Genomic DNA, 22,867 nt, shown 5'->3' on the forward strand with positions numbered 1-22,867 from the left:
TTCCCTTCCACCATGGTCTTTTTCAGGAAAGTGTCCCAGAGAGGAAAGCAGCAGCTGCAGCGAGCAGGATGGCTGCCAAAAGGCACAGACCGGGAGAAGCATCTGCTCTCCAGCACTGTGCCCACTCAGCCGGTCACCTTCCAGCACAAACATTGGCCCCAGACCATGTCTGCTGCTGGGGAATGTCCCCATGTTGGGCCTGCATAGCCCCCCCAAAAGTTGTACAGTCACACAGGCACTGAGTGTGGGCATCAGCAGCACCATGAAAGCTCACAGTTCACACTCAGCTTTAAGTCTCTGGACCATTTTTTTGCATTTTGCATTAGACCACACCTATCTGACATAAAACAGAAATCATCCCAGGCTCTGGGACCTGCTGCCTGCGCCACTCCCTATCCCACAGCAGCTTCTCAGGAATGGAGAGAGGAGGTAGGCCCTGTAGGAGCACAATATTTTTATTTTCTGCCTGTAGGGCAGCTGCTTTGGCTCAGATCTCACCCAGGTGGGTGCAGAAGGTGCTCCACGTTAAGGCTATCTAAGCAAGGGATTGCACAGCCTTGGAACAGACCTTCTGCAATGGCCCCCCACAGTCATTGCTGTCACCCAGGCATTCTCTGGCTGTCCTCCAGCCATCCCCTGCCATGGCAGCACACAGGCTTCCCCAGTGTGACGGGCTCACCATGCCACCATGGCCAGGGATGCAGGTGCAAATCAGGGACAGAAATCTTGAAGACAAATGTCCCTTCTGCAAGTGGAAGATATAGGTTCAGAGGCTTTGGGGTGAGGAGGGAAGCCTGTGCCTCCCAGTCCTTAGGCAGGGATCCAACCCACTACACTCAAGATGCTTGATATCAGTGTCTCCTGGGAGCACCACGAGCCCTGCTCTGGGGAAGGCACTTCACCCTTGGCCCGATGCTGAACCCCAATATGGCCGGCTGTGCTTTCAGGCTCGCACCTCATCCCTGCGTGGTGATGCCCTGCTCAGGGAGGCACCTGCTCCATCCCTTAGGGTGGGTTTCCAAGCCCGCAATGGGACACATCACATACAAACCCTGGAGGCAATGAGGCCAGGGTGCCCCCATGCCCCAACTCCCTGGTCCCTCAGCTGGGGCTCAGCCCCGCCACCACCGGTCCCCCAGCCACCCCCCCTGCGAGGGGACTTCTTCCCCGTCGGAGGGGATTTCTCGCTTCCCTTTGGCTTGAGCCCATTTTCGGAGGGGAGGCGCAGCCGGAGTTTCCAGCCACGGGGCTCCCTGCGCGCCGGGTCTCCGCCTCCGCGCCCTCCCCTTATAGCCGGGCTGCCCCGGGGCTCCCCAGCCAGCGCCGCCGCCGCCGCCTGCCCCGGAGCCGCAGCAGAGTAAGTCCTTCGTGCCGCCTGTCCGTCCTGCGGAGCTCGGGGCTTCCCCCTTCCCTGCAGGGCCGGTGTCTCCCCCGCTTCTCCCGCGCCGTTGCCTCTCCTCCCGGCTCGCTTGTTGCAAGGCTAGCGAGAGCCGAGGCTCCCCGTTGTGACTGGGAGGGGGGGCGGGAAATCAGCGGAAGGTGCTAAAGGATGGATTCCCGGACTGAGCAACAGATTTCAGCCCCACCTTGTAGTTACCGGAGTAGAGAATAAATCGAACTGCTGCGAGAAGGGCAGCAGCTCCAGATGCATCCCAAGGCTGGGGACCGCAAGAATATGTGTCTGGCAATCGCTTTGCGACAGCTGGGTCTGATTTCTGTTGCTCATCCCCCGAATTTCAGGGCATGAACTCAGGCTGCGAGCAATGACTCCTGTTACCCGCTCCCCCAACCCCTTCCCAAAATGCAGACATAGGTCTCGGGCACCGAAGCATCCTCAACCCAGATCAGGCACCTGGATCCAGATTCAGCGTGGCACTTCCCACCCCCTCCTCTTTGTCTCTGTTCGGAAGGAAGTGGTTTTCTCCCAGATCACAGGAAAATAATTGGATTAGGATTCATTCAGCTCAGCTGCACTGGAAAAACACAATTTCAGTGCCTAAATCCTCTACGGTCCCAGGCAGCCCCCGTGCCCTGCACCCTGCCAGGGTCACCGTGCCAAGCTGGCATGTTTCTGCACTGCCATGCTCACCGTTCTGTCACTGTATTTTTTCCTAGTCAGGGAAGTCTCACCACCCCTAGGACCTGCCTTCTCCCAGAGCACTGAAGAGCCTGATGAAATTCCCTCCTATCCTTGGGCAGCTGTCCTACATCCACCGTGTCGGCTCCTCAGGCACAAGTTGAAGGGTTCAACATCAGGGTTAGGATCCTCGGGGTGTTTAAAGTAGGATTTCTTCTTGAGGCTGCTACAAAGTAAGGAAGAGACTTTCTGTGACTGGAGCATATGGCTTTAGTCATATGGCATCTAGAAGCCATGGTCCCCCGCCATCACTCCCTAGTTCAGAGCAGAAAACCTGAAGAAACAGTCATTCTTCAAAGCATTCAACTGCCTGCCCCTGCCAAGGGGCTTTGAGGCTTGCCAGTTCCAACAGAGCCCATCGAACAGGAGCAGAGAGCTTCGGAAAACTCAGGTTTGGGTTTGCTTCAGTCACCCTCTCTGTAAAAAGAGGCCTGGAAAGCCAAAGAGTCTGAAAGTGCCAGCAGAGGCAAGGGCTCCAGGAGCAATAAGTCTGGTGTCTGGGGAATTTGTGTATCTTCTCAGTCACTGTTAGCTCTAGCAGTGAACTCTGCAAACTCCAGGCCTGAATGCAGGATTTGGCTTTGGGAATAGTAATATGAAAACAAAATCCCAGACAGCAGCAGCTGGTTTCTCTCTCAGCAGCAGCAGTTTAAAATGATACTTCCCAGATTTGAAGCAAGAAGAAAAAGGAGCGTATTACACTGCATTTTCTCTGCTTTTTCCCAGTAACAATACATATGTGTAATTTTCTCTTTTGCTGTTTGAAAAATTCTCACTAACAGGAGATGCTGATTTACAAGACTATTTTCAGTTGTGCTTCAGTAATTTAAGGAAACCAAATTCTCATTTAAAAATGACTGAGGCACTGTGTAGCTCTATCTGCGCTGTTCCCCAGACAGGTGATAACATGGTTTATTACTGTTTTAAAGCATCTCACACAAGGTGAGATGCCCTGGTATCCTCTGCCTGGTCTGCCACCGCCATTCCCATAGGTCCCTTGTGTCCCCCATCACCCCCAGCCCTATGGGGGTGCCTGGCACTGCTGAGGCACATGGATTGAGTCCCCTGGGGAGGCTCTGCTCCTGCCTTGACTTCTCTACTGAAGACATGGGTTTTATTTTCCCCTCAGTTTTTGGTCCCATTAGGAGCAGAGCTTGGCTACCATGAGGGTGGTGCTGGACCACATGGGGTGGTGGGTGTCCTGTAGGGGTCCATGGGCAGGAGCATGGGTTTGAGCAGCACAGTAACATTTCAAGGTGGGGCCGTTGGTGGCCCAGCTTGTCTATGGACTGTGATTTCCCAGGCAGAGCCAAGTGGATGCCCCCAGCTTCACGGTGTCTCTATTCAGTACCCAATCCAACTAACAAAAATTGGTAGGAAAAAAACCCACCTCCTAAGAGGGCTTCCCAACTTGCAAAGATTGGGGCTGGCATCTCCCTAGATTCTTTGCTTTGATTTATTAGCAGCTTGTTTAGCTGTCACTGCATAGTCCGAGGTACACTAAACTCTAACTGCTTTACTGCTTCACAAGATGGTTTGACCCATGCGTTTTTCTTGTGTGGGCAGTGGTGACCCCACTTCCACAGGGAGCGGGTGGGAAGAGAAAAGGCTGATGCAAATGCAGAGAACAAATTTTGCTAAATAACTGGATTTCTGAGAGGCTGTGGGACAGTGGGGGATTTCCACTAAAATGAGACAGAAATCTTTGTGACCTAGGATGTCAGCAGGCTGGAGAGGACTAAAAATCCAAACAAATGCTTTTTAATACTGGCAGCAGCTCAGGAAAAAGAAGTCAAGAAGATCAGCAAAAAATTTCAGAATAGGGGTAATTTGTAAATCTCTTTCCCTGAGTGCTCTCTGGCACACCATGAGCCACCCCTTGTGAATGAGCTCATTTCTAAGCAAGCAGTGTAAAAGCTGTTCCTTTGAGGAAGGAGGAAACAGGAAGCCCACTGTGCCCAGAGTCCAAGTTGTGTCCTGTGTCATGGCTCTGCTCCAGGTGTTTCCCTCACCCTTGCTGTCCACCCCAGAAAAGCTCCAGCCCAGGGGTACACACCATGACCAGCTCCATGCGGAGAGCTCGCTTGGTCCCACTCCGACCACACTGGAGGTCAGCAGCACTGCTGTCCTAATGGCACAGGGCCTCTGTGTAGGGTAGCAGAGGATGCTATGTGAGCTGTGCTGCTCCTCTGGTTGGAAACCATAAGCTGAATATACTATGTCAAAAATAATTGAAGCTAAAGACTCCCCTGGCACAAACTATAGTGCCACATAATAACGATGATGATGATGATAATAACAGTAAATTAACAGTAAATTAATAATAATAGTGAGTTGGGATCTATGTCAAGTCTTGACCTTAAATCATTAAACTTCCCAAGATTTGAATTTGAGCTCTGTGCCTGGGAAATGATTCAGCATTTCCCAAAGTGTTAACTGCTAAAATAATTAGGACCCTGCTGGAGTTTTAACAAGCTTTGGTTTGTGAGCACAACACAGGCGTACAGGAGCAGCCGTGGCCATGCGAGCCACAGCCAAGCTCCTGGCGTGTCCTGTCTGCCGCAGCGGGCAGGAGCTGGTGCTGGGGGGCACAAGGAGCAGTGCTGGCACAGGCCTCCTGCCCGGGGCCTCCAGCCGTAACTGGTGCCACCTCCTCTGAGCTGAGTGTTTCTCATAGAAAGTGGTAGGCTTTTTCTATAAGAAAGTTTCTTACAGGAAGTTTCTTATAGACGTTTCTTACAGTAAGTGCTTGGCCATTTAATGATAAAAAGAAAAGATGGAGGGGGAATTTTTCATACCAGTTGCCATAAGTGACTGAGGCTGCACTTCAAGGCAGAACTGGAAGCTGAGGTTTACTGGTATTTCCTGCTGCAGATACAAACATATGCAAACCAGCAGCGGCAAACTGATAAATGCTGGGCAAGCATTCAAGCTGGCCAAATGTGAGTGAGCATCAACAGCCTTACTCGGATGCTTAACTCCTTCGGTGTTTATTAGTTCAAGATGAAAAAGCACACCCTGACATGCCACTATTGCCAACAGTTCTCATGCTGCTGGGCAAAAACACTGGAACTGATTTTATCTTTCTTCTTATTTGGCTGTGGCATTTTTTTAGACAGGGCAGGGCATAGGGACGCACGGCAAACAATAGCTTGGTACTGCAGAGAGACCACAGGGGCTCACTCAGGCTGCAGCCCCCGGTAGCACATTCCCAGCTACCTCTTCACTCCTGGGCATCGCCAGGCCCTGCGCCTGGCTCTTTCAGAGCATTACCAGGATAAAGTTCTGCCAGATGTTAAAAACTAAGCTTTCAATCAGCTTAATCATTCCCTTATGGACTCTTTTATATGTAGTGTCATTGTAATGGTTTTCAAAGATACATGACATTCATCTTAGTACTGAAGATGAAGCAAAACCATTTTGAAATACACCTTTCTGATCATCATTCATCAAAACAAAAAACTCTGAAAGTCACCTTTGGCTTTAGGAAAGGGAGAAGTACTTTCTTTGCTTAGAAACAAAAAAAAAGGAACAATAAATTCTTTGTTTGGAGTAATAGGAAAGAGAGAAAGGATTCGGCTGAATATGTGCTTGAACAAACAGGAAGGGATTTGGCAGAATGAATCTAAACACAGCGTCATATTGGGAAATGCAGGCTAGGAAAATAGCCCTACAAAAACTAAGAAAGTTCCAAACACTTCTAGAGAATCCCTGTTACCATGATATTTTTTTGTAATGGAAATGTAACAAAAAGGAGGTCTTTTCCACTGGTGTTAGGATTCCAGTGGGGCATCCTGACTAGAGTAGCTAGAGTGAATCGTGGGGGTTTTTCCTCCCTCCCTCCCTCCCTCCCCCAGTAAATGTGCTAGGGGAAGAAGTAAGTGCGTAGCTTCCGCCATGACTGACTGTCGCTGGGCAGCTGTGGTGCTCAGGCCCACTTTGCTCACCCACAAGACCAGACCCACAGCCCTGGGGCACAAGGGCTCCACTGAGCAGCGACCCAATGCCTCTGGCAGCACTTGAGGTTTAGCTTTGCACCTTGCCCTGGGTAACAGACCACCAGTTTAGCTGAGAGCCAGCCAGATCATGCACACACACACCCCTTTCTCTCTTTCCCAAATGAGTTTTCATCTTCATTGTGTTTTAAAAGTAATAGTGTTACTAATCTTGAAAGTGACCTGGCAGCCAAATCACGGAGCAGGAAAGCTTTCAGTGATGCCAGGCTCTAGCTGCTCTCTGTACCACCTGGCTGCTACCACTAACTTGATGCTTCAAAGCTCTCCAAGCTGCCAGGAGCCAGCAGAAGGAATCGCAATTCAAACGAAAAGCCACAATCTTCCTACCAGTTTTCCCAGAAATAAGTATCATGCCTTGTATCAGCATGATGCATATCAACAGTATAAACTTAGCAAGGGTATTTGAAGGTCACCACACTGTGGCCTTATAACCGAAGCCAAATTCTTCCCTTATTTAAAGCCTAATTCCTCTACCCTTAAGCAGTACAAGTAAGCAAAAACTTGCTTGAGAGTTCTTCATACAGAAGTGAACTGGTTTCCCAGAAAGTCACTTAAAAAAAAAGTGTTGTTAGAACAAGGATTGGAAACTATAAGTCACTTTATTTGTTTACAATAATTATATTATTATAATCATTATATAAATGAATATGCAAATAAATATATGGCAATATATTAAATTATATGTATACATAAATAATTCTAAATATAAATTCTAAAAAAATGTTGCAATAACAAATTTCTATCATTAATTATTTGTAGCACAGGTGTGTTGGTGGTAGAGCAGGACTCTGGCAGGATAATGTCTGTTTAAACAAGGCTAAACCACCCTGATATTGTGCCTGTTCCTGTTTCCCTCTCAGTCAGGCAAGGACTGCCTTGGACACGCAGCAGCCCTGGTCACTAGCACCAGTTTCATGTAGCAGCTCTGGGAAAAGTCCAGTCTGGTTATTTCTTGCTATCAGAACCTTCCCCCTCCACCACCCCATTTCACAAGCATATCTTTCTGCACAAGCCACGGCCCACACTACAGCCCCACATTTCAACATAAACAGATGGGACAGTAATTGCTCCCAGGTATTTGAAAACACCCAACAAGTCACACTGAAGTTGCCTTCTCTTGGGATGCCGTAGTCACACTGGGACTGTTTTGGAAAAGAGATTGCATAGACTGTGAGTGGGTTTGAAGGGTCTGAATGCATCCCTGAGCTTGTGTCTGCCACTGTAGGGATGCAGGCAGCATGTAGAGCATTGAAGCCATCCTTCTGAGTGGGATTTTTGGGCCTAAAGTGATAAGCCATGTGATGCTCATATCAGGAGATACTGCTGTGCTTCCCATCCTTCCAACCACGTTTTTTACATCTCCAACATTTCTGAAATCTCAGCCACCTTCTCTGGGAGTGCTCCTTAATAAAGCTAAGAAATTTATTACTGACTTAAATGGGGACACAGTTAAACCAGCACAACTTTGCCTCAGCAAAGACTGACACGTGCCTGCCTTGGTAGGCTCATCTCATTTCATGCTGTATTTGCAAACTCAGTGTGCAATAAGCTACATGGGTGCTTCCACAAGCAGATCTACAACCAGATGAGCAGGTGGGAATTAATCCCGATGATGTATAAAAGTATGGGAGTTTTGTGGTTGCTTTGAATAAGCACAGGACGCTTGTCCCACCCACTCACATCATTTATGTGCAGCATCCATGCTCACATCCGTACTCCCACAGCATCCCGTGGGAGAGCCCTGCTCTCCTGTACCCAGACAAGATTGAGGTCTCATATCAGGCCATCTGAATCACCCTTAACATCACTCATCTATTTTCTCTAAGTTAGTTATTAGACCAGAGAGCTGCTTCCATCCTTTCAGTTACCTGAGGTGATGTTGCTCAGGAGCTCTCCTGCAGAGCTGTGCTCATACCAGATGTGTGTAGCACTCCCCACACCACCCACACAGGGACAACTCATTCCAGAATTATGGTTTTTTTAATGGGAATACACATTGCCACATTGTTTCATGGTAGTCTTTATGCAAACTGTTATAATCTGACCAGTTCTTTCTGAAATTTACAGGCTAGAAGGAAAATGATGAAAATGTTACCTTTTTTCCAAAGTGGTCCTATTGGAATACGCAATGGATCAGAGGGTTGCATTGGTGTAAACAGGCAGCTTGAAAACCGTTTGACATCAGTACCTGAGCAAGTTCCTGCCTGTCCTGAACCTTCTGGAGACGAGATCTGGTCCAGGGACCAGGAGAAGATGAGTGAAAAGCCAGAGGCAGCCTGTAGACCCTCACGTGCATCTTCCATCACGAGCAATGGGAGCTGCACCTCTGCTGGGGACAGCCCTGAAAAGGGGAAGAAAGGAATAAAGGGAATCCTTACGAGTGCACTGAAGAAAATTAAAAAGATCAAGCCACCGAGTGGTAAGTGCTCCTCCATTCTCCTTGCACCACCTCATAGGCCATAGTTACCTCCAGAGGGGCTGCACAAGGTGGAGAATTGTCCCCTTGAGAAACAAGGGCACTGACAGATCTAAGTGACTTGGCCAAGGAGCTTGGGGAAACATGGGCTGAGAGAGACATGACCTCAAGTCCTAGTCCTTTGGTACCAAGGGCACACTTCTTGAAGAACTGCCATTTTGCAGGTTTTCTGTCCAAAACTAAACCTTTCTACCTCTCATGGGGGCCAGGGATCTGTGGGTAAGCAAGAAACCAAGGCATGCCTCTCTGCTCTGTTCCCCCATGAAACCACCACCCTGTGAAATCTCTTCCCCCAGGGACAGCAGTGAGCAGCATGCATAGGTCTTTCCTGGGGCTGGTGTATGGACATACAGCTCCTCCAGTCACAGGCACGGTCCCTGCAGGGTGCTTAGAGAAGCAGAAAAATACCTGCTTAGAGAAACCCAGAACTGGAGAGTAAAGTGTCTCTTGGCACTTCCAAGGCTCACCTGCCACCTCAGGTGATATATCTCATTACCTGGTTCATAAACTTAGCAAGCTACACCTTAAAGTAAGTTAATTTTTTAGTCCTGCCTCCTTTACTGGGGTGCTTTTCAAAGTCTCACTGTTTTAGTACAAATTACCTTATTTCCAGGCAAGCCTTTACCTGTCTAATTGGTATCTCCTCGATGTGTCAAATGTTGTCCCTAACTGGTGGTTTTCCTTCTCGGTCTTGAATTTGCTCAGCTAAATGAGCCGAGTCTACTGAAAGCAGGCCCTCCATGCCTTTGTTGTTACTGCTGCATTGCCCCATTCCCAATGTCTTGTTTCGAAATAAAGCAACCAGAATTGCAGAAAATATTCCAGATGAGATACCACCAATGCCTAGTACAATATGTTACCATTTTCCTATCTCAGCTGGACATTCCCCACTGGATACATCCTGGAGTCATATCTGAGATTTTCACCATCATATCTGAGATTTTACCATCATCTCACAGTAGTGATTTACCAATTCTCCAGGCGTCTCTCTTGCTCCTCCATCTCAAGCTGATTCACATCTAGCTTGCAGCAGAAAATCCTATTTGTTGCTAAGTAACTTTTGTTCTATTGAATTTGTATCTTATACTTTGTGCTATTAAATTTCAGCCCATTTACTATTCAAGTTATCCTGTTGTTCCTGTATAATAGACCAAGCCCTCAGTTTCGATAATGTTTCTGGATTTTGTATAATCAGCAGATGCCAATAGGGCACTCCCACCTTTTGTGCCGCAGTCTCTAAGGAGAATGTGAAGTAAGATGAGTTTCATGAATAATGTAAGCTTTCTCCATCCAGGGTTTTCCATACAAACCTTACACACCCAACAAAACTTATTTGGGGATATAACTTCTCCAGTTTAACTAATAATTTCCCAGATTGCACTGTTTCAAGTAACTGGCTGTAGTTCAGATAAGATAGTTCAATTGTATTTATCTTGCCTGCTAAATGTGTCCTCCAAAAAAATTTCACAGGTCAGATTGTGCCAACCTATTTCTGGAAAACCCATGTGGTATTTCCTCCAGCACACCTTATTTAGCTACATCTTTCCATCTACAGTTTTTCTAAAGCCATGCTTCTGACTTGAGGTCATATTAAAGGGAAGAGGGGTAATTAATAAATCAGTCAATAAATAAATAAATAAATAAAACTCCACAAATCTAAATTTTGGAAAAAATTATAGGTAGCTCATGATGATCTGTCCATATGTAACACACTGGTGATGGGTAGTCAAATTTCCATTGCCCCAGTTAGAGGCAACCTAGAAATAATCTGATCTTTAAATAAACAGAAAGTTTTTCTATAAGGTGAAAGACCCTAAGATCTAGCATTATAGAAATATAAAATTTTTTTAGAAAAGTTTTCCAGAGCCATCATTTTTTATAAAACAGAAATTTAAATCTTCGCTACTGGGTAAAGAAAGGCTGTTTTTTTTTCACCAGTCAAACAAGTCATGGAACTCCTTGAAGAGCAGAAGCTTTGTGATGCCACTCAGCAGCTGATTGTCCTGGAGAAGAGCCTGTCTAGCAAATGTGAGGAGGGAATGAACACGAGCCACCAAGACATCGAGTCTGTTTATGAAGTTCTGAAGCACAAAGTCTTCACCATCTTGAAAGACTCCATACTGCTAGCAAAAACAAACCCAGAACTGCTGCAGCAGGCAGTAGAGGCACTGAAAGAGCAGGAGAAAGAAGATCAGAACTACACATCAGAGAATCCACCTGACCAAAACGTGCAATTTAGACCTAGAAAATGGAAAGAGCTTTGGATGGCTACAGTAAAGGAGTCAGTAGAGACTCGAATGAAAGACACAAGCCATACTCCTAGAACTGAGAACCTCTCTACAGTTGGCCAGAACCTCCTGCACATGGGAAAGACAATGAAAGAAGATTTGACAGTAGTTGTGAAGTACATTAAACAGCTTTATCCTCCTGAGTTTAATGTGTTCAGCACATATGCCGAACTCTACCACAATTACTTTGCCTCCCAGGCAAAGAAAAACGCTGAGTCTCATCTGGAAGACAAGGATATTTACCTTCTCCTCTCATGGGTGCACAACATTTATCCAAAGTAAGTGAGGCTTTTACACGTGTTTATCCCTGGTGATCAGCACAGGTTCACTGGATGCAAAACCAGGCATTTGCTTGAGTTATGTATTGGTATCACTGTGATGGAGTCTGGCACCTGGCTAGGTTCTGGTGTCACTGGTGTCATGCTGATGTACACTAGCTGGCCAGGACAGCCAGAAGGGACACACTCAAGGCTGCTAGTCTGTAAACCAAGGGCTGACCCCACCATTCAGGCTTCTGGACAACAGACATACACGCAGATGTTTAGGGCTTCATTTGTGGGGTAAATTGGGCGGGTTCATTGCCCTGATCTCTATTCTAGTTGCAGACCTGAACTCATTCATGGAAAATTTGGAAATTTTAGGCCACTGGACTAGAGGCCAGCCAATAAATAGAACAACATGAGATGTAATTATCCTGGACATGGAGGATGTTGCTTAGGTGTTACATCCAGTCTGTTCTCTCCCCCTGTGAGAGGACATCATCAGCCAAGGGTCACCCTTCATCCTTGCAAGCCCTGTATGTTATAGAACTGAAAATATTCCTTGTTGTGGCTTATAGTACTGGATGGAGAATTGAGGGCTCTCATTTCTTAGGTGAAAACCAGTAAATACACCACCAATGTTTCTTCTTCTGTTCTAAAGCCATTCAACCTTCACCTCCACTTTTTCCTTCTTGTGTTTCACTGACAGAGTATAATGAGTCAGTGTTGATCCTGGAAGTTTTCCAGAGCCAGTGCTGTGCTCTAGGTCAGGATATTCAGGTGGAACCAGCATGTGTTTGGAAATCAGTAGCTGTGAGGAGCAGGGCTCAGCTGGCGCAGTGCAGCCCAGCGCTGGGGATGGTGTTAGCCAGGGCAGTGGCTGTTTTGTTCCCAGAGGCCACGTCCAGGCCTCTGCTGAAGGACCACCTCTCTCCACAGCTGGCAGCAAAGGAAACAGTGAGGAGGAGGAGAAAGGTTGCACAGCAGCCTGGCTCCAGCTTCCAGTGTCATATCAGAAACAGCCCATGTGTGGGAAGCACGGCAGTGTACCCATGCGGATCTGGGTGATGTGCAAACATGGGAGTCAGGAGATGTGTAGGGTTATTCTCTGCAGCTCCAGAAGGAGAGGCTGCTTCCAAATCAGCCCCCCGACAAGTGCTGGCCTGAGCCCCCCACAGCTGGCAGGTTTCTTCACTCGAAGCTGCTCAGGGGCACCTGGCTCAGCCAGCATGCGGTGGGGACATGACAGCGGGGTACGAAACCGCCCGCTCCAGTCCCAACAAGCCACAAAATGCCAGGTTTTCATCTGATCACCCCTCTATATTGATGGAGAGAGGTCGTGTCCTGGGGCGAGACCCTCCTGCTTGCTTCAGGTCCCCTATCCCCACCAGAGCACAGTGGCTGGTGCTCAGGAGCTTGGCAGAACATGACTACATTCCCCCGGGTTGCTTGGACTCCCACCTTCACCAGTCCCACTCCTGGCACATATTCAGCTCCTACAAATCCTGCCTGGACTAAGGACAATGTATCATTTCCATCTGTTTTTTCACTGATAGCCTCAAAAAGTGTTAGTGACTTGCATCAACAGCTGTCTTGAATTACACTGTTCTTGGAAAATGTGATTGTTTGGTTTTTTCATTCCAGAGATATGAGAAAAGATCATGTTTTAGCTGAGGAGTTGGAAAAAGTTAAGCTTGGAAGCCTTTTGCCATCAAGTCTGAGCAATGACCTTGAAAAGAAATACCTTGACAGTGAAGAGGTGAGAATCTGTTCAGTCCCTCCTCTTCCCTTTACTGCTCCCATATGACTCCTCGGAGATGCTCTGACTTGTCCTGCACATGCACTTCTCACCTGTGAGCCACACACCCTTCCAGAGAGAAGCAAAAGCAAGAATGCTTTTGTTTCTTTTTGTGGGACAGGTCAGCTTTCTGCTAGATGGGACTTGCAGAGCAAACTTCTGCTTAGCCCTGGGAGCCATAAAAAAGAACTGCTCTGTTCTTGCAAACCTTGTGGTAGGAAGGTGGGGAAAAATCCAACAACAAATCTTTATGGGTAACTTTCCAGTTGTCTGCTAAATCCCCAGAGGGATTTATGCTCCCTCTCACAGATGATGGATTCAGAATTACTTCTGGTCTCTGCAGCGGTGCCAGGTGAGCACAAAGCATGAAGGTCTGGTCTTGAAAAATCTGTTTCTTTGATGCAGAATCGCCTGGCCTGCAGAAAATAACAGTTACTCTGTTTTTTGGATCACTATTGCCTTAATGGAAACAAGAAGCAACTTTTACAGTACTCCCATAGCTTAGTGCTTTTGGCATTTTGGGCTGGAATTCCTGGAAAATTAGAAGATAAATTCCAGGTTTAGCTGTAGCCTGTGATGGTTTACATATGGGAGAGGTGGGTGTGAGGGCTGAAAAGCACACAAACAAGGCTCTTGGGGATCAGAAATATATGCCAGCCACTGTACAGACCATTTCCAAAGCCCCAAAGTGTGCACAAAAGAGGGGTCAGAGCAGAGAAAACCTGAGAACATTTTGTTTTACTCTCAAGTGCTCATAAGACGTCAGAAGTGATCATGAAAAAGGATTGCAAAACCAGGCCCAGAGGGCAGCACTGAGCGTGACATGCAGGCAACACGTGGCTGGGGGAATTTGGGCTCTGGCACACATAGCTGCCTGCAACCTTCCTACCCACTGCTCCCCTCCCCTGCCCTACAGATCACCACTGACGTGGCAGGGAGGCAGGCAGGGACGTAGATCTTGATCTTCAGTCCTACCCTGAAATATTCAACTCGCTGTTGCATAGGTGGATATTGGGCGGGGGGTTGTCCTTGCTGCCATGAAGTGGTGGGTGAGGCATCTCTGTAACAAAGAGCCTTTATTTCTCAGCCAGGACCAAGGAAAAAGTCTGCTGAGCCAGACAAATGGTGGGTGGGAGACCAAAAGCTGCATAAGGCAGAAGATGCTACATCTATTTTGTGGTAAATGCTGTTGTTCTTCCTTCCCTAAAGGCTACTATCAAAAATTCACTAAGCAAATGCTTAGATAAAGAAATCCAAAGATGGAAAGAAGACAAAGAGCCGGAGAAACTAAATGGGCATTTTCAGAGTGAACTACTAGCAATATTTGTTATCCAGGTAATAGAGATATATATTAAAAATAAACAATTGCATCCTGCACGTATTTAGGATTTGAGACCAGCTGTGGTCAATGCAGGAAAGCAAAAAGCCAAGTCACTTGTGTAGGGCAGTAGTAGAGATGGGCCATACAAGGAAGTCCAAACCCATGGTCTAGCATGGTCCTGGTCTACCGCGTGCTGGGGACAAACTCCTCTATAAGCAAAATGATCAGGGAAGCTGCCTTCATTTCCCCCTGTGCAGTCTCTTCTGCACCCCCAGCCAATGCCAAGCCATTAGACACTGGGTAATGCACCAGCAGAGACAAGAGACAGGCTTAGCCATGCGAGGAACCAGCACGGTGTTGTTGCCCTGCTTGCTCCCTGGGGGACTGTCACGGGCAGAGCTGCTCCGAGTGCTCACACCCCTTCCCCATGCTCAGCACTCTCCCTCCTCTGGTTGCAGAGGATTACTAGAGTTTATGTTTAAAAAATAAACCTTTCATGTATTGAGGATGTTGTGCTTAAATTCGTTTTTTTTTTAATGCAATCATACAACATTCAGAAAAAAAAGCAAAAAAACCCAAGTGTCACTTTCCCCATTTTCTCAGCTATTTTATAGACTTTCTTTAATGCTTCTTTTTTTTTTCACCTCTCTCCCCATTTGAAAATGGAGTTCAAAATTGGCTTGAACCCACCAAATAAGTATAGCAGCTCTTCATTATCCCTGGCTCAGTCACAGGGATGGATGCAGGAGAGCTGGGCTCTGTTAATGCAGTTAAGGATCTGTGGCCTTTTTAACCAGCGAACCTGGCCTTTTTGGAGCAGACTTTAAATTTAAACTTGATCTTGTTTGTTAGAGTATCTACAGTGGCCAGAAGCGAGCCAAGGACATCAGCGCAGCAGTGGGCGAGGAGCTGTCACATCGCCTGTCGAAGGAGCTGCCTGCCTTCCTGAAAAGGTGCGGTAGGGCAGCGTTGGGCAGCAGGGCTGGCAGAGCCACCTGCGCACGCACTCATCTGCCTCTCCTCTTCCCATCTCCCCTCCAGCTACAAGGATGCTTTTGAAGATTTTAAAGAGAAAAGCAAGAAGCACAGATACTACAAGCCTATAATTATTGCAAATATTAACAACTGCTGGAATTTTAGGTAAGGGTCCAAAAGAAAAGGCTTTGCTCCTTCCTCTGCAGGATAATAATGTGATGGAGGGGAGGTACTCCAGAGTGAGGAGAGAAAGCTCCATCTGCCTGCAGAGGAAAGTTTGGAGACCTCTGAATTTCTCTTCTCATTTAAGGACAGGCTATTCTGACCTTGCTGATATTTACTTGCAGAGACTACACAGAGAAAAACATGGCAGAAAAGGACGACAATAAAGCTAGTATTCTCAGCACTCTCGGAGACATTGAAAACAGCGGCTTTGACGTGCTGCTTCAACAGCTCTTTGCCCAGCTGAAGGTACTGTATCCATGCCCCACACCTGCGTGCCCTGTGGCTCAGCCTGTGCTGGGCATGTTCTCCTGCCGTGCTATCAGTTGCCCACATCTCTGATTCCAGTGCAGCAAAGTTCAGAAGGGCTCTGAGCCAGGTCACCTCTCAGCATCAGTCCTAACTCACATTGCTGCCAGAAAACTCAGACTCACCTCTCCTTGAGCTGGTCCTCAAGCCAGCGGGCAAAATGGGTGCAGCTACACAGGCATGACTGTGCAGACAAACATAAAATGTGCTGATCACATCTAAGATAACTGCTGCAGGAGGGAGAGTCTCAACCTGCAAGTGTTTACACTCCAAACTGTAGGAAGCAATCACAAATGACATGAACTGCAATTACACAGCTTTTGGCTTCCTCGTAAAGGTGGCCTGAAAGGCACTTTTGGTTTCTTTTTTTTTTTTTTTTTTATATATAACACAAGCTTTTTAAATTAAGCAAGTGTGGTGGAGGGGAAGGCGTAGGAGTCAGGAATGTTCAGCCACAATCTCTCCTGCTTTCTCTGTAGGGCCTTTGGAAGGCATGACAAACCAGGGGTGCTTTTTTTATTTTCATATTTCTTTACTGTGGCCAAGAAAAATTGTGATTGAAAACGTCTCATAATGATTCATTTTTTTCCCTGATGGTTCCATAATTCTCTAATCAGACAAGATGGTGTGGACAAAACATTAAAAATGTGGAAATAAAAAAAGCATCTCCAATATGAGCCTTTCAAGCCCTCAGTCTTCTTCATCATGAGGAACTAAGAAGGGAACACAAACCAAATACAGCCCCCTCTTCCCCTGCCCCTGTAAGTCATCATCACACATCCCTGCACAGGACTGCATGCTGTGCTGTCACTATGTAGGATACTGTACATATAGAAATGCTAAATATACATGTGCATAGAATTTGTTTTGAGAGAACTAAGCAGATTTTCCTTTTTTCAGCCAATTTATAAGAAGTTTACAGAAAATAAGTGGGACTCCAGCAATGAAATTATGAATGAGATCATTAAAACCACCAGCAAACATATATCAGACTTCCGGACCCTCAAGGACCCTTTCTACCACGTAAGTTCAAGAGAAATATTGAAGGGATTCTGGGATGCCAAAGCTGCATTATCAGCTCTGATCCTCTGTGACTTGGGTTACCTTGACCTGTGTTAAGCTGGTGAGCTGGCCTGGCATTGCAGAGTCCTCTCAGGCAGGATTTCCATGAGCGTGCAGTTTACCTAGATTAACCATATAAATCTTACTCTTCTCCAACAGAAGCAGACTCCTGTAGCTCTGCTGCGGCGTTTACAGAGAAAAACACCCCTGATGTAGAGAAAGTGCTTTAGGGACCACCCAAAATATGTCTTTATTTATGTATGGGTTCGGTTTAGCAGCCTTGAAACACAGATGCAATTTCATGGTTCTGTCTCATGGCTCCTTTGATTGCCCTAAGGACTAGAGGGATGGATGCAACTGGGACTAATCCCAGATAACTGAGCCACAACCACATCTTCAGTGGTGTTGGAGTATATAAGAAACATCATCATATAAAAAAATCTTTGATTTCCTGCCTTTGTCTTTTATTAGCTGAAACAAAATTACGATGTTTGGTCTATTAGAGAGAGGAACAGGAGGAACAGCATGAATTCCTGTTTCTCTGGAATACTGTTACTTCTCTAACACATGGAGATCTTTTCTACACTTTAAACTCTTCCTGGAAGGAAACAATGTTTGGAAATTCCCACACTTCATTAGTTTGAGTACAAAGAAATTCTCGGCATCTAGGATGTCGCATAACCAGTCATGGGGAGGTTGGCAATCAGCACCGTTCCTCACATGTGATCAGCAGCAGGCGTTTGGTGCGGCATGTCTTACAGCACCCAAGACATTTTTGTCCTCCATCCACGCACATGGTTTGTTTTGTCCCCAAGCAAAAGATAGATGGATGATCTCCCCTCTCCTTCCCAACAGGCTATCATAGAGAAGATCCACACCCGTTTGGTTAAAGACTACATCGTGAGGCTGCTGAAGAGGAAAGTCAGCCTGAAAACTCCAGCGCAACAGCAAAACCTGGCTCAACACATCTCCAAGAACGCTGCTGACCTTGAAGCCTTCTGCACCAGTAATGTACGTGAATGCTCACTGCATCCACAACAGCACAGGGCATGAGCACACTGGAAAACAGGAAAATAAATTTCTGGGACCTCTTGTTAACATTTCCAACTTCCTGGAAGGCAGGACATTGGGCAGAAAGAGGTCTCCAAGTGCCTGCAGCAGGAAGGCTCCCCTACCACCAGCCTGCCCCTCCCCCAGATGGAGAGCCATGATTTCATCCTCCTTTGTCCCATAGTCAGTGGTTTCTTTTTGAAGATTTATATTAATAGGGTCAGATGATTTAGCTAAAAATTGCACTGCTCTGGTTTCAGTACGACTTGTGTGGAGTCTGGGTTTTGACCCTTCCCCCTCGCCCTTGATTTCCCTCACTCTGCTGCATTTAGGTCAGGCAGGGGCTGGAACAGGCAGCGCAGGGTCTCTGGTACACAAGGGTTTCCTCCACAGGAGGCATGGCTGAAACACCCCTCTCTGTCCTCTGAGATCACCTCTCTCCTTCCATGCCTCTAAATTTGACTACGAAAAAGCTAAAAGCTAAGCCTAACCCTGTCCTCCACCACCCCATGCACATTTGACTGGAGAAGGAGCAAGCCTGAGCTTCAGTCGGCGTGGGCAGGAGGTCAGGTAGCTGGCACCATGGGATATCCAGTGGCCAGAAAACAAGTCCAGTCAGGGCTTTTACCTCAGTGGGCAGGGAGCAGATTTTGGCAATGTCTGGGGATGCTAAAGGCAGGGTTGTGTGCAGAGCTGGGAGAGAGCAGCATGTGGCAGCATGTTACCTGGCCTATCAGACCTCATACACATGCTGGGCAGCATAGAAACCCAAGGAAAGGAAAACATGTTGGGAGGGAAGAGCAGAGAGAGTGTGTCGAGGTGGATATGGAACCCTCAACCTTATGGGAAACCCTGCAACAGTTGTGTAAAAGGATTAAAAACCACCACAAAGCTAATCCAATTTCTCCAAGGCTGGCTCAGGCTAGAAACATCACTGAAAACAATAAGGCACCTAAAATCATTTCTGTCTTTCCGCCTTGCCAAGAAACAGCTTCAGGACCTGTCTCAGCTGCACGCACCATGAAACAGAGCTCCTGAGCTGGGTTGAGGTTTGCACCTCCACAATGCCCTGCTGATCTCTTTGTCTTCTGGCAGGGGTCTCAAGCCACATGGCTGAATTCAGCACTCCCCAAACTGGCTGAAATAATCCGACTTCAGGATTTAGGTGCTATTAAAATTGAAGTTGCAACACTCGCCACGACATACCCAGATATCCGGTAAGAGATGCTGAAACAGATTTGCAAATACTTGTATGGAATTTTAACTGAGCCAGGAAACAGTCAAATCTGCGTATGGGTGAGGTTCATATAGCCTGAGTCTATAACAATGGGTGGGGGCTGCCTGCCAGGCTTTCACAATCCCAGTGCCATTGGACAACAAAATAAACTATTTTAAAAAGCCTATTTATATATTCCAAATTCTGGCCTAATTTTCTCCTTTGTCTTGGAGATTCCCTACCCTACTCCAAACCTCCCAGGACAGTGCTGGGTGCCATGTAGGACTGCCAGATACTGAGCTGGCATCCACTGGGGACCTCAGTGCCTGCCACGGGGTGGGGGCCACATCCTGGTGCAGGGGACCCGGCACATGGAGATCTGCAGGGGGAGATAACAGCTGCACGTTTCTCTTCCACAGCAAAAGGCACCTGGAAGCATTCCTGTACATCAAAGCCAATTTGTCACGTGGTGAACTCAAAAGCATCCTGGGCTACTTGGCGGACAGCATGGCATCCACACCACCCGGGGCCCCACTCTTCTCCAACATAAACATGTCCTAGGCCAAGGCACCCCTTGGTACCCCCTTGTGCTGGACTGTCGGCTAAGCCAGGGATGAAGAACATCCCCTGGAACGATGCACAGCACACTCTGCCGCCTTTTCCTACGGAAAGTACTCTGTCCTAATCTGGTGCTCAGCATCTCTATGGGAACCACTGTCCTCCATGCAGAGGAGGGTGTGCCCACGGGAGAGGCAGTGCCCACGAGGACCAGGGCTGCTCCTCACACCAGTCATGGACAACCCCAAGGTCTCCTTGGTGCCACCATGTTCTCTGCCTGGACACTCTGACCTCTGTCTACCTCAGAGGGTGCTGTGAAGGCCATGTCACTGACTCCCCAACTGGCCCAGACCGAGCAGGCATCTCCTGTGTAGCTTTTCATCTTCTAAGGAAACGGAGAGAAACAAAAACTGAACCCAAAATTTCAAGCTGTTGGAAAAGTCCTATGTGAGCATGCTTGCACCCCACCTGCCTTTCTCTGAGCTGGGCAGGGGTGGCTGCATTAGGCTGATGGAAGAGGCACCAGGCTTCAGGTTGGGAGGAGCTGTTGCTCAGCCATGGTGGGACTTCTGCTGTCCTGCTGCACTGCAGCACCCCCAGACCAGGGGCTTGGAGTGGCCCCAGCTGCACGCTCTGCCCCATGCGGCAGCATTGCCCAGGGGCATCAGTGTTTCCGAATGGGCCAAGAGCCCTGGCTGGCCTTGCAGCAGCAGTCCAGCTGGGGCAGCATGTGCTGCCTTCACCTCCATGAGGTGGGAGAGTCCGAACCCCCCAGCAGCCACCAGCCCCTCTGCAGTGACCCCATCCAGTGGCACCCTGCTAACAAAGGGTTAGGAACAAGCTACCTATTGCAATGGATTATGTGGGCTAAGCCCCAGCATCCAGCAAAGCACTTGGATATTACTTAAGTCCTCCTTATCAAGGAGAGGACTTTTCCAGACCCTGTTAACATCATAGGCATTGAATGAGTGGTGGAACTTTTCTCAAATGCCATTAAAACTTATTGAGCATCACCATTTGCTTGCTTGCTCTTTCCCCTTTTGCTGTGAGGTAGATATGATGTGAAAACACAATCAGATCTGTTGTGAAACTATGTTTTGTATTTACAGCCCAGTTTTTTGGGAAGTGAATCACTTAAAACAATAACGTATTTGGCTAAAGACCTTTCCCTTCTCTTTTAAGCTGTTTCAACTTTTGTATCAGTCTGTAGAAAGTTGGTCCGGAAGGAAGCCGCATAATGACTGTGCAAACCATGTAATATATTTATATGCATATGCAGTATACCATTGGTGTATTTTTGCATCCAATTTTATTTTTTCTCAGTTAGAGATATTCATTTGCAATGTTTATATTTAAACAGTATTCAAATATGCTAGAAAAGTGAGTCATTTATTCTGTTTCTGGCTGTTGTTTACTGCGTTGCCACATGTAGTCCTATGTACTCCTTCAAAGGGTCAATTCTTCCACTAGTCCCATCCTGCCTTGGTGAATGTCACCCACTGGTTCCAGGTGGGGAGAGTCTTGCTGGACTACAGACAAGCTGAAGAAGAGGCACCCTCTGTTTGTGCTGTGTATGTATCTCATGGCATGCTTTCCTTGCTCTCTAGAGCAAGGACTGCCATGTGCACTGTGTTTATGGTATCTGGTATAACAAGGTCCAAAACATCAGCACTACCACAGTCTCAATGTTGAATAATAAAAATATATATATTCAACATACATCTCATCCTTACCTGCTCTGGCATCCCCCTTCCTCCATCTCTGTTGTCTCCTCCTGTCCATACGAGCCTTTAGCAGATGCAGCTCACAAGAATTTGGTCCCAGCTGGCCCTCCTGCCCCATTTTTACCCTCCTAGCAGCTGCTATTAAACCTGTGGCTTTGCTGCTGTCGGCGGTCAGACGGCTGCAGAAGTCCTCTGCCCACAGGTTATGTGACAGAACTGTACAGTGGGTGTAAAACAGTGCTTTGATGTCAGTCTGCTGCCTGGCCATGGGCAGTGCATACTGTCCTCCTATGAGCACACTCACGCTCCCACAAAACTTCATACATACTGATAATTTAAAAACTTGTTACACATTATTTAAACACTTACTCCAGCTACAATTTAAAGCCAAATGCCGAAATGACTTCTGACAGTGCTGAGCACTCATGACAACTGCCACCTATTGTGCAACATTTTCTTTCCCAATTAGTGAAAGGTCATGTTATTGCTATAAATAATTGCACTTTGATTTAGAGATCTGTTAAGAGCCTACAGAAATGCATCATACAAGTGATTACGCTGGTCTTTTTAAAAAAAAGATTCCAGCTAAGTAAGTTCTTGAAGGAAAATAGTGAATCTATTTATATAGCATAATTAGGATGGGTAGGAGAAAATGGTTTTCATACACATTTCATAAGCCATATGGAACTGCATTGTGCAATTCTCTTCATCCTGCTATAAAACCTCAGCTTTCAGCTCTAATGAGCCCAGGAAGCTACTTTATTTATCTTCTTGTATGACTCGACATTTACAATGGCATTTATTTATATGTGGCATATTACACATAGCCAGGTAATTTCAGGAGGTTGTGCGAATGTCTTCTGATAACAGTGTTAGATTAATACTGATAAATAGCACTCCTATAAAGTAACTAAATAAAATTTTCTGAGGTTAGTGTGGCTGGATTTTCTTTAGCACGCAACTTCTGCTGATGTTCATGTCTGTCCCTCCTTGGAGGCAGAGCAGATAGCCCAGATGAAAAAAATAAAATCAGCTTTATAAAACAGTTAAGAAAGCTGGTTCCTGGGCACAGTTGCTGTGGCACTGCCAGGTCTCCCAGTCAGTTGTCATCAGTGCCACCAGGATGTCAGCCTGAACAGCCACCATGTTGAACACACACTGAGCTCACACATGCACACTCCTGGCCGCCTACCCATCCATCCCACCAGGCACTTCCATCATTTGACAGAAGAATTGCAATTTGCAGTGCAAAAGATGCAGAGACACAAACCACAGCATACCAGAGGGTGGACCGAGGCATCACTCGCCTCCTCTGCTCCTGCAGGAGCCATCTGCTGCACACCATGTCCCCAGTGACACCTGGGGAACCTCTGCCCTTGCTGCAGGGGAAGCCAAAACCAGCCATAGAGCTCCTGGACTCCTCCCAGGTGTGAGCATGATTTTAAAAAGCAGAAA

The 22,867-nt window shown here is 47.1% G+C and overlaps 1 protein-coding gene across 1 annotated transcript; it reads left to right on the top strand.

The window, feature by feature from the left end:
• Positions 1-1,328: 1,328 nt before the first annotated feature.
• Positions 1,329-21,403, top strand: TNFAIP2 (TNF alpha induced protein 2). The gene is made up of 12 exons (XM_074868855.1): positions 1,329-1,357; positions 8,221-8,572; positions 10,568-11,195; positions 12,822-12,936; positions 14,185-14,310; positions 15,149-15,249; positions 15,338-15,436; positions 15,619-15,742; positions 16,703-16,825; positions 17,720-17,875; positions 19,010-19,131; positions 19,550-21,403. The coding sequence occupies exons 2-12, from the start codon at positions 8,233-8,235 to the stop codon at positions 19,689-19,691; spliced, it is 2,076 nt and encodes a 691-aa protein (XP_074724956.1). The 5' UTR covers positions 1,329-1,357; positions 8,221-8,232; the 3' UTR covers positions 19,692-21,403.
• Positions 21,404-22,867: the final 1,464 nt, after the last annotated feature.

Source organism: Strix uralensis, chromosome 4 (assembly GCF_047716275.1).
Source record: "Strix uralensis isolate ZFMK-TIS-50842 chromosome 4, bStrUra1, whole genome shotgun sequence".
Lineage (NCBI taxonomy): Eukaryota > Metazoa > Chordata > Aves > Strigiformes > Strigidae > Strix > Strix uralensis.